At 37.4% G+C, this 12068-nt stretch overlaps 2 protein-coding genes across 2 annotated transcripts in view; both read left to right on the forward strand.

The window, feature by feature from the left end:
* ncstn (nicastrin) overlaps nt 1-5320 on the forward strand; it is a 10545-nt gene extending 5225 nt beyond the window's left edge. The window contains exons 10-17 of the mRNA XM_079452722.1: nt 644-724; nt 798-967; nt 1047-1149; nt 1645-1743; nt 1848-1947; nt 3384-3553; nt 3998-4207; nt 4292-5320. Of these exons, the coding sequence (XP_079308848.1) occupies nt 644-724; nt 798-967; nt 1047-1149; nt 1645-1743; nt 1848-1947; nt 3384-3553; nt 3998-4207; nt 4292-4414 (1056 nt within the window). The 3' untranslated portion in view covers nt 4415-5320. The remainder of the gene's footprint in view (nt 1-643; nt 725-797; nt 968-1046; nt 1150-1644; nt 1744-1847; nt 1948-3383; nt 3554-3997; nt 4208-4291) is intronic.
* Nucleotides 5321-7485: 2165 nt separating this feature from the next.
* fcer1gl (Fc receptor, IgE, high affinity I, gamma polypeptide like) lies at nt 7486-10877 on the forward strand. The gene is made up of 5 exons (XM_079453538.1): nt 7486-7722; nt 8017-8108; nt 9728-9751; nt 10146-10169; nt 10264-10877. Exons 1-5 carry the CDS (start codon nt 7593-7595, stop codon nt 10330-10332), a joined length of 339 nt encoding a protein of 112 aa, XP_079309664.1. The 5' UTR covers nt 7486-7592; the 3' UTR covers nt 10333-10877.
* Nucleotides 10878-12068: the final 1191 nt, after the last annotated feature.

Below are 12068 nucleotides of genomic sequence, written 5' to 3' on the forward strand. Positions count from 1 at the left end.
TAAGACATTCTTAAGGCCGAAATTTCCGTATGTTAAAAAATAAATACGACCTCACGTTGTGTCAGTCACATTTACACACCTGCCTCTGATATGTTCGACCGTCATAAAACAACAATTCGAAATGGGTTTGATTTTTCGCATCCGTAGCGAGCATTTTGAGAGGCGTTTTGACAATTCAGAGACACCGTACAAACCAGCGCCAAATCTGAAAAAATTGTATGTCATGTAAATGTTTAAAATGTGTAAAAACGTTTCTTTTTTCGGGGGAAAGCTCATAAACGGCGTAAGCAAAACCCGCTCGGTAGAGGTAGTTTTTAGTATTTCACGCTGCATGTAAACCTCTTCACCGGCTTTCTCTCAGTTTTGTCTATGTGCACATGTCTGACATCACAATAAGTCTCAAACGGAAGTAACAGTAAAATAAAGCATAAAAGTCAGTTGATGTAGAAACGGCAAAATGAAAAACTATTGTTTCTTTTATAAACAGGTTTTGGATGCATATCTGTATATTTTGTGCATGTAAACACACTCAATGTGAGCAAGCTCATAATACAAGAGGCCACAGCAAACAATAGACACCAGAATAACAGCTTTCTCAAATATCTTATCACACGTAGTCAAACTGACTCCTGTTTGTTTGCAGGTGGGGCTGCGCAGGGGGCGGGACCTGTGGATGCACTCTGACCCTGTATCCCGTGGCAACAGCAGTAGTGTGGATGATGAGGTGTGTGAACAGAAGACGGACTGTGTGTTTCTTTATGTGTCAATGAACATCTCATCCATCATCTCTCTCTCAGGTGTCCGCTCTGGTGAACAGCATGAAGTCTGTCGGTGCTGATCTGAATCTCTCATTGGTCGAGCCGAATGTCTCTCAAGGGTTACCGCCGTCCTCATTCCAGCGCTTCCTGCGAGCCAAACAGATCCCAGGACTCGTGCTGACAGACCACCAATCAGCTTTCACCAACAGGTGTGACATCACGCGTGAAATCACTGTAAATATTGTAGTTGGCTCATCAGACGAGCTCATGACTGACGTCTGTCAACAGATACTACGAGGGTTTATACGACACCGCTGTAAATCTGAATGTGACGTATCCGTCTGGTCTGAGTCCAGACGACCAGATGCAGTATGTGACCGACACAGCCAAGGTACCACAAGACGTCTGTTGCCATAGTGACCGTGTGTTAGCTGTCTACTCTCAGTTTTGTCCTTTAAACGTCTTTCTGATTTCCCTGCATGTGTTGACCTGGAGCTTATTGCAGAAGGTTTGAGTCCATTATGAATAATTGGCTTGTGAGGAAAGATCTCGACTGATCTCAACATCACGATACCATACGTAACCCGACGCGGGTCCATTTTTAATGACATTTCCTTTTAAGTATTTTCACAAACTATTTGCAACAGAACGATACGGATGTTTGATATCGTCGTATCGATATTTTGAACACAGCCCTATATCAATCCGTAGTGAGACACCTACAATAAGTTGAACAGAATTATTCTGCCTTCTGTGAGTCTTTCACACATCACATTTAAAGATGGTATCAAATGCGTCTTCTGAGTGTTAAATCAATCCCGTCATGCATTGCTATGAGGTCAGTCATCTTGATTTAAATCAGTAATGTTTGTTTTCTCTCTCGCAGTCTCTCACTCATGTGGCCACGTTAGTCGCTCGCTCGCTTTACCTGCAGGCCGGAGGAGAAAAGAAAGAGTTGAACAACATCACCGCCGACCCCAAGATTGTGAGTCACATGACTAGAGACACACACAGTCACACTCACATGACTAACTGTGTTCAACTAGACTAAATGGACTCTCTCTCTCTCTCTCTCTCTCTCTCTCTCAGGTTGCTCAGTTGCTGTATGGTTTTCTGGTTCAGAAGAATAACAGCTGGTTCAGGTCTTTGCTGCCTCCAGAAGTCACAAAGAAGGACAGTTCACTGTTAGGTCAGTGTTTGGTCACACTGCGGTGGTTTTGAAGGAAGAGAATACTGTGTGAATAAACCAAACACAGAGACTCCGTTCTGCTGTTTAATAAAGGGATGTCATTTTTCCGTATAAATACGTATACGTATAAATTTGAATTCTTTAAGTTGTGGGGTGGGGGTTTGAGGATGTGCGCGTAGTCATCACACAGACGGCAAACAGGAACCTGCTACGCTCTCTACGTCACGCACACGCTTGTTATAGCGACCGCTTCATTTAGATCAGCGTTTTGTGAGTTATCTTGATGTATCCAGAGAGTCCGTGAATAAAAGATGTGCATAAGCAGCTGTTGCGGTACTCAAAAAAGCGTGTGGTGTTATTTATAAATAAAGAGGTGAACTGGACAGCGTTTGTAACGTATACAGAAATTCCTGATCGTGGAAGTTGAGACGTCTATATGATGTGCTTGAACATTAATCTATATACTGAGACTAAAATAGGCCGCGATTTAATGGCTTGAAACTAAACGTATGTAAAAACAGTACATTTACATGAATGATGATACACACACACATCTAGTGGATGTGTATGAAAGTCTCTTAAAGACACCGTGTTCTTTACTTAATGTGTCTTTAATGAATTATTGCAGAATAAATTCAAATTAAAAGTAGACCTTATATACAGTAAACTGGGTGCCAGTCAGAATCGGGTGATTATAATGGTTTGTTTTTGTGTTGATTAGTGAAAAATATCTATATTTGGCATAACAGCTGCCTTTTTTTAATCATGTAACATTAGAGATTAAATTCATGTTTGGGAGGTCGAGCGTGTGTGCAGTCTGGTGCTGATCACATGCCTGATACATGCGTTGAGTCTCTACTTAATGTAGATATTTGAAAGAACTAAAACTGCAGCATGCAGCGTATGAATGATGTAGATGTGTCATCTAGTGGCCTCAGTATTCTTTACTTTGTGTGTTTGATTATTGTTTAATGAATTATTACTGATTTTATAAATCAATTATTACTGATTTTATCAATATTACTGATTATTTACCAATCAAATGAAAAGTAGGCCTAATATAAACCACTCAATGGCTGCCATTGTTAATGCCATCTTATTTGACATCAGCATTAGATATTTGCACAAAGCATCAACCTATTTTATTAAATATTGTTAAACTAATAAACATTTTGAACTAATGCTTCCAAAATTGCCAGTCAGAAATGGGTAATTTATTATATTCGTTTGTTTTTGTGTTGCTAAGTAAAGAATATCTATTTTTGGGCAACAGTTGTCTGTTGTAGCATTTAATTAGTAACATTAAAGTGTATTTTTTGCGCTTAGCTGATCACATGCCTGTTAATACCAGACGCTGGATCACGGATGTGCGTTTGATCAAAAAACAACAAACACACACGTTCATGTTGATCACGTTCCTCTTGTGTTGTCTGAAGGTTCTGGTCCTCCTCAGTTCTACATCGGTCTGGGTCCGAGGGTCCACGGGCCGGCTCACAGCGTGACGCGCTTCGTGCAGTATATTCTGGCAAACCTGACGGGAACCGTGACAAACCTGACCGAGACGCAGTGTCAGAAACCCAGTGACATCAGCACCGAAAACACAGATGTGAGAAATGATTCATTTCATTCTGACACTCATTCAACCACCTGAAAATCACAAATGATTCAATCTTAATGTACTATATAAATCTAACCTTTAATTCGCATGTTGCACAAGATGGCGTTGGTGAGCGGGAGGCCAGAGTAACACTCATATCCTCCTTTTCCCATACAGTGTTACAGGACAGGAAATCAGTCTGCGTCTCACCGGCGCCATCTTGTGCAACTAGCCCAGATGACACTTCATGTCACTTTATTTTCACTTATATTTTCCCTTTTATTGCCTTTTATGAGTAAAGCATTAAAGATGAAATATTTGAAATGTTTTATTAGCTCATTTGTGACAAATACTCTGTATGTAGCACTGGTCAGTTTGTGAATGAAATTCAGAATGTGTTTGCGTTTGCATTTTAACCGATAGAAGATATCGTCTCTATTTGATTTCTCTCAGTTTTACTCGTACTTCTGGGTGTCGGGTCCATCCTCGGTCAACAGCAGCAGGGATCCGTTCTGTGTGCGAGCGTCCGTCCGTCTGTCTAAAGCCATCTCTCCTGCCTTCGAGCTGCTGGAGTACGGCTCCAGAGATTATTCCACGTGGACGGAGTCTCGCTGGAAGAGCATCAGAGCTCGAATCTTCCTGGTGGCCAGCCGAGAGCTCGAGGTAAAAAAACACCTTTACCGCGGTAAGAACACGCATCACGTGTGCTTTATTTGACATGTTATTATCTCTGTTGAATCCTGACAGATGTTAACTCTGGGGGTGGGCGTGGCCATCCTGCTCTTGTCTCTGTTGGTGACGTACTTCATCAGCTCGAAGGCGGAGCTTCTGTTTAGCGCTGCGCGTGAAGCGCCGGCGACGACCTACTGAACCAACAGAAGTGATCCATTCCCCTTTAACAGAGAAAGACTCGTGCACTGGAGCTACACAAACACTCTTGACAATAATTTATTCCAAGCTCACAGATCAAACAAACGCAAAACCACGTTTGAGCTGGTCTGGTCTGAATCGGTCTGGTCTGTTGTTCATATTCTTTTGTTATTGTTTTTATAATTACAGATGACTTCTGACTTTAACATGGGTGTCGCACAAATCTAGAAAGTTGATTTTAAGTGTTTAACATTGTTTCAGAATGATGGGACGACTGTGTGTGTGTGTGTGTGTGTGTGTGTGTGTGCGTGCGTACATGTGCATCAACCTGTGTGCTGAATGTGCAATAGTTTTGCGAGTCTGATGTTGGTATTTTAGTTTGGGAATATAATCCGGTCCCTTCTGTCTCGATCTGACCGAGCCGTCTGACAGTAAAACTCCAAACAGTGACCTTCACTTCTCATCATTTTTTCCTGTCGAGAGTTTTGGAGCTTTAAAAACCGAATGATAAATCATACGCAACATCTGCTTGTTGACGTGAGATAAATGAAAATCGTTTTTGATCAATGATGTCATTTTTTTTCTGAGAATTCGATGCCTTGAGAAACTGAATAAACGTGACTTTTTTCAAAAGGTTTATTCTGTTATTGAAATCTTGTGAAGAAACACCCATGTCACTCATCTCACCAGGAAAGCTTTAGAGACATCCGGAGGTTGTTTGTAAAATATTATTTTATGATCATTTCATATAACTAATTCACTAAATTTAAGAACTTTTATTTGTAGTACTGTAACAAAAATCTACCTAGGCACAATTTTATATATGAAATCAGCATTTATTAAAATGAGAACAATAAAAACATGTTAACGTATTTGCATATCAATTAAACAGTGTATTTTTATTTCTATGAGGATTTATAAGAAAAGTTTTTATATTCACACGCTTCTTTTGGATTACACACAGTAATATGTGGGAAGATCTTTCAATTATTTCAGTCAGTTTTCATTTATTCAATGATCTCAAAGCTTTAAAATAACATTAGAAACTTTGAAGAGCTCTTGCAAAATGAATTTCCTTGAAACTCATTTGATCAAGTGAAGTATACAAGGATACTTTACGTAGCACTAATAACCATGTGCTAGTATTATACGTGTAAGTATATTGTACTTTGAGACTCAATTTTAGAGTTCCAGTGGTTGCAATCTTCTTGGCCGATACCGGTTTCCGATTTTATTATAAGTGAAACCTGTCGATTCTGATTTATTATCCATAAACTATAATTGACAGTATATTTATAAAACAATATTTACTTTACTTTAATGCACAATTCTTTATAATAACAAAGAAGATTGGCTTGGAATGGGCAAGACGTGAGACTGACCGGCAGGTAAATCTTTGCACCTCTAAATTTGCCTGGTTTTAGTTCATAAAAGTGACTTTTACGTGGTACAGTAGTAAACTTTAAGTACTGTTCATTTAATATAATAGACTACTCAGCCAAGTTTAGAAGACTTCATTATACTTTATAGAGTTTATTGTGTGTGCGCTTCTGTTTCAGTTTAGCAGAAGGAAATGACTCCAATGTAAAAGAAGTCAGTAATATATCTGATAATCCATCTGCTCTTCTGAAGGAAATCTAAACCCGTCATCGAGAGCGTGCTCGAAATAATGAAGGAAGTCTGTGACATGAAACACACATGAACAGAGACACTTATTTATTTGTTTGTTACAATGAAACAGTGTAACTCTAATGACTTCAGTTTACCAGAAAGGAAACTTTGGAGACCGATTGCTCTTATTTTTCAAGCCGAACTTTAAGTTAAGTTAGTAATCAGCTATAAGTAAACAGAATAAACCCATTGTGAGTCATTTAACTTATAAATATCAAGTCAGTTTAATATGTTCATTTCAATGAAAACACTAGTACTCTTGATGAACAAAAATGTTTACAGTGTAGTTTTTAAAAAGTTGTAAAACTAGACTTATGTTGATGTAATTTATTGGCAATAGTTTGATCAAAGATACACGATAAAGACTTTAATGTTTAATATTCTTTACAGAAAAAAACAATAAAATGACTTGATGCAAAGCGTTCTGGGAACCAGAAATCCAGAAGTTTGAAGTTTTTACTTCAATTTGGCCAAAATTATATTTTACTAGACTAGATTGTTAATTGTTGGTAAACTGTTTAGCTGATAACTAACACAAACTCAGTGATATTACTGGAAATGTTCAAGACTGCTGAAGCACGTGGACTGAGGATTGTGATCTTCGTCATTCAACGTAATTACTGCTAATTCTTTTATTTTGATTGATTGTTATTTGTATTTATGAACATGTGTTTTGTTTTGGTTCTCACGTGTCAAAGGTGTCTTAAGGTATTTCTTAGTTTATTTATTGTCCACTTTAGCGTGTGAATCTGCAGCGTGATGTCTTCCATCACCGGTGTTGTGTCCAGTCATCAGTTACTGTCATTTAATTACTTTCCCCTTGAAAAGTCAAGTAAGGGATTACTCTTATTTTTCCTTTAATTTATTTACGGTTAATTCTGATGTCTTTTAACTAAACACTGTGTCTGCAATACTTGAATTGACATCAAAGTCTGACTTTAAAATCTGTGCTTCAATGTATAATTCTCACATTTCTCATACTTTGGTGGGTTAATAAGAACAGTTTATGTAGTTTTATATTATTTATTTGAATGAATTCAAAGAGTTGTTTCATGTCTTCACTGGAAACGTTTTTGCTGTAGGTATGCAGCTAGTTTCCAGTAACTTACTGTAGATTTATATTTATGTTATTTATTGGCAACCGTTTGTTCAAAGATAAATGAACATGCAAAGCATTCTGGGAACCAGAAATCCACTTAAACCTTTTTCTACTTTTTTCTAATTTTGGTTCCCAGAATGCTTTGCATGAGGCTGTTATTTGATCGTTTATTTTATGTAACGATAAAGACTCGTTCATGTTTAATGTTCATTTATGTTTGAACAAACTGTTGTGTTTTATTTAGTGTGAATTGTGTTGACGTGTGTGTGTTCTGTTGTGAAACAGGAAGAGGCAGGCGTCTGGTTTATGGTGTGTTAGAAGTTAAAAATGGATGCTGAAGTGAGAAACGCTTGACTTTGGGTGTTGCTGAATGGACAGTTTGTGAAACAGGCCACAGTTTCCTGATAAATGAGAAGTGTGTCACTGTTTCTAAACACATCTCATCTCTTTCTTTCTCTTAAAACGCTCCGGACTTTTAAAGGAACAATGCACCTGCTGGAAATGAGTTTGGTTCTTCTCTTGAAAGCTGGAAGTGTTGGTAAGATTATTGTCATATAAACATTGATCAAAATGCAGAAATCAGGCTTAATATAGATTAAGATTTTGTGGATTTCTTATTTACTCAAAGCCAAAGAAAACAAGCAAATCCTAACAAAACAAAGTTAACTTTATGAATGTGGTTAAGTAGTAACGTCTCTTCTTATTTTTCATGCACTTTGAGGCTTTAAGGTTTAGTTAAAACATTTGACTTGTTTTTGCTTTCATTGATATGAATCACATCAGTTAAGCACTTTTGAAAGGTTTTGATGTTTTATTGTTGTTTTTGCTTTAGTCGCTCAACAGGACTACGGATTGTGTTATATTCTGGACGGGATTCTGATCGTCTATGGCATCGTGTTAACGGTTCTTTACTGCAGATTAAGGGTAAGACTTCATCTATAATCTGATATGATATTTATATACGGCTCTTGAATATGTTTCTACTTCATTTAATCAAATTATTAATCATTAAAACGATTATTTCATATCATTAATTTAATGATAATTGTTTTACATTTTATTTGGTAACAAATTCATAAATAACTGACTATATTTTTTACAAGCAGGATATACAGAACCGAAATGAAAGCAGTTATATTTGTTCTGTTTTATCGGTTATTCGTTTTGATTTATCGATCATGTTTGAGAGGTCTTTGCTTTATTATCGTCCTTAATGTTCTAAGGGACATTTAATAGGAAAACTGTAAAGATTTCACTTAAACACCTTTTTCTTTACAATTGAGCAAATTGACACGACAAAATATGAGACTGTATGAAATGAAACTGTCCATAAATCTATAACCGTACACCACAACCGTTGTAAGTTCAAGTCTATCAAGTTTAAGCAATATTCCAGAATGAACGTTTTTTTAAGAATACTTTAGCCCGGGACGAATCTTATCTTAAGCCAGGACTAAACCTTAAACTGGGATATTAAGTCTCTTTTATAAAACAAATACTGTGTGCATCTTCAGATAAAACAAGGGCACTGACATGTTTTAAGATGTGTCAGGAGAAGTTATTTTCAACTCCAACATTCATTTTTGTCTGTGAGTAGCCCTAAACCATTGATGTTGTCTAACACTAGTACTGTATACTTGTGTACTGCGGGAGACTAAACGCTCGCTTTATTATTTATAAAGTCAACTTTGAAGTTGGGCTGTCGAACAATTAATGGTGATTAATCACATCCAGAATAAAGGTTTGTGTTTACATAATTAATGTCTGTGGACTGTGCATCTTAATCTAAACACAAAAACATACATTACATGTAAGCCTTTTAAGGACATATTTCGGGTATTTATCAATAATTAAAGGTAATTATATATATATTATATCTGCCAAATGAATAAATGTAAATATATATATATATATATATATATATATATATATATATATATATATATATATATATATATAATAAATACATAATGCAAAAATTAATGATTTTCATATTGGATATATTTTTCTTAAATATATGCTTGTGTGTCTATAAATACAATTGTGAACAGTACACAGACATGTATTATGTAATCACAACTTTTATTCTGGATGCCATAATTCATCGTGTGACATCCCTTCTTTTAAGTATACTTTAAATGAAACCGTAGTAAGCCTTGAGTGCACTACCCAGTATAGCCCAGTATACTAGAAAGTACACTAATAGCACACTTGCATGAATGTGTTTCTTATGTGAAAACGGAGAGTTTGAAGAGCTGTATGCAATGCTTCTGTTCTTCTCTTTATTTATTGTTTGTTTGTTTACTAACAGCAGCTCTGGACCTGACAGACTCTTTAAAAGCGTTCGATTAGTGACCTTATATAGATGACATGATAAATGACTTACATCATTCTAATGAAGCGTCACAGTATGCTGAGAATCTAAAGAGATAAAAACAACACAAAGTCATGATTGTTCATCGAATAATCGTTCATCGAGTTCGAATAAAAACTTGTAAATTATTGAAGTTTTATGTTCATGGTTCTCTTTCATTTATTGACAGATGCGGCCGGCTCAAAAACCAGAGGTGAGTTTGTGTTGTTTGTGTGTGTGTGTATTCTTCCTATGTCACGGCTGTGGTTTCCTGCTTTGACCGACCACAAAGTGCTATTAAAGCTCACATCATTTCAATCTTTAACTGTCTGAACGTTGTTGCGCACTTGTCATTTATTTCACACAAAGAATGCACCAGACGTTTCCGAGGCAAAACATTTTGACACTTTGGGTTTATCAGATCAAATTTTACAGACATGTTTAATAATGAAAACAAACTCAAAAGTGGCGAAAGAAGAAGAGAAAGAGGAATTAGTTTGTGTGACAAATGTGAAGGAGTCTTGAGCAACTGACTTGTGAAAACTTGTGAAAGGTTGCCTTGCCGGTTTTGTGTCTTTTAATGGTTACTGTCCTTTTTGTCTTTTCAGAAGCAAGACGCAGGAATCTATGCGGTATTCTTGTGTTTAAAATCCTTCAAATAGTCAGATTGATGAAATACTGCAGTGAGTACACGAGCTCATGTGTTTTTATGTCTGCTTCTCTCAGGGTTTGGGGCGTCAAGATCAGGACCAATATGAAACTCTTCCTGGACTGCCGAAAAAACCAATTGGCTAACACAAACCTATTCTGTAAAATACAGACTCTCATTTTGCTTGAAATTATTTTGAATATGTTTATATTAAGATATGAGTACTTACCTAGTTTTTAGAGCTCTAACCAACAGTCTGCAAGACAAAAATTGCACACATTCTTAAAATATAACTTCTAAAGTTCTAAAGGCTGCGTCCGAAGTGACTTAACCACTTGACATGACATATTTGGCCCAAGTGTGCTAGTGGGCATGAAGATCCCAAGTGAGCATGTAGTATTTCTAACCCGATGGGACACAAGTGCAAACATGTAACGTTAATTAATTTTGTGTTTCTAATTATGTGAGAAACACACATGTTATCCAAACATAGAATAAATAAAGATATAACCTTACAATGTAGTATAACCTACACTGAAAGCTTTCCAAAACATCTCGCGAGACCCGAGCAAAAAGTCTCATGATATATCCAGAACGTGATGCATGATGGGATACACTTAGCCCTGAATAGCTTTCGGAAGCGGATTTTTTTGCTTGTGGTAAGATTTTCAATAAACTAAATGAAATAACTAAACCAGGAGTTCTCAACTTTTTTAGTTCATTTCAAATACTTTTAGATAGCGTTCACAATTATACCGGTATTGAGGGACAGGCACTACAATCTTATCAGACAGATATCAATTTGTCCATTTAAATGGGGAATCATCAAATCTAACGCAAGTAAATGATGGATTACCTCAGGGATCAGTTCTAGGACCCTTGCTGTTCTCCATATACATGCTTCCCCTTTAAACATTATTATTATACAACTCTGGCAGCTGCATTCTGAACTAACTGTAGTTTGTTTATTGATGATGCAGGACAAACACTAAGTAGCGCATTACAGTAGTCAAGTCTTGAGGTCACTGTAATACAGTTCGTATAAGTGTGGAGGAAAAGAGGCGGGGTCGGCGTGGCTGGGAGACCAGAAATGATATTTATTAAAGTAAAATATAGCGCCACTGCGCTTCTCAACAACGTATAACTCTGAATCAACTTGATATCCGGTTCGCTCGTAGACTTTGTGGATTCGTTCCGTTCCACACGAGCAGCGCACAGATGTCTCCCAGCCAGTCTCTCTCAGCTTTGCCTGCTGACTGCTGGCATTTTAAAGAGTCTCCTCACCAATCACTGTAACGAGACACATGTGATCTTAATATGCATTTGACCTACAAATCACCGTCCTTCCCGCGCCTCTTCCCTTCGGTGCAGACTCCGTTAAACCTCGCCCCCCTTGCCACAGTCACAAATGCATGAATAAGCTTCTCTGCGTCAGCAACACATAGAATATTTAGTAATTGAGAACAATGGTTTGAAACCAAGTCTAAAGAGGTTCGAATCGAAGTCCAAAGAGGTTTGAGTCCAAGTCTAAAGAGTTTTGAATCCAAGTCCAAAGAGGTTCGAGTCCAAGTCCAAAGAGGTTCGAGTCCAAGTCCAAAGAGGTTCGAGTCCAAGTCCAAAGAGGTTCGAGTCCAAGTCCAAAGAGGTTTGAGTCCAAGTCCAAAGAGGTTCGAGTCCAAGTCCAAAGAGGTTCGAGTCCAAGTCCAAGTCTAAAGAGGTTCGAGTCCAAATCCAAAGAGGTTCGAGTCCAAAGAGGTTCGAGTCCAAGTCCAAAGAGGTTCGAGTCCAAGTCCAAAGAGGTTCGAGTCCAAGTCCAAAGAGGTTCGAGTCCAAGTCCAAAGAGGTTCGAGTACAAGTCCAAAGAGGTTCGAGTACAAGTCCA

The sequence above is a fragment of the Barbatula barbatula genome (assembly GCF_947034865.1).
Source record: "Barbatula barbatula genome assembly, chromosome: 3".
Lineage (NCBI taxonomy): Eukaryota > Metazoa > Chordata > Actinopteri > Cypriniformes > Nemacheilidae > Barbatula > Barbatula barbatula.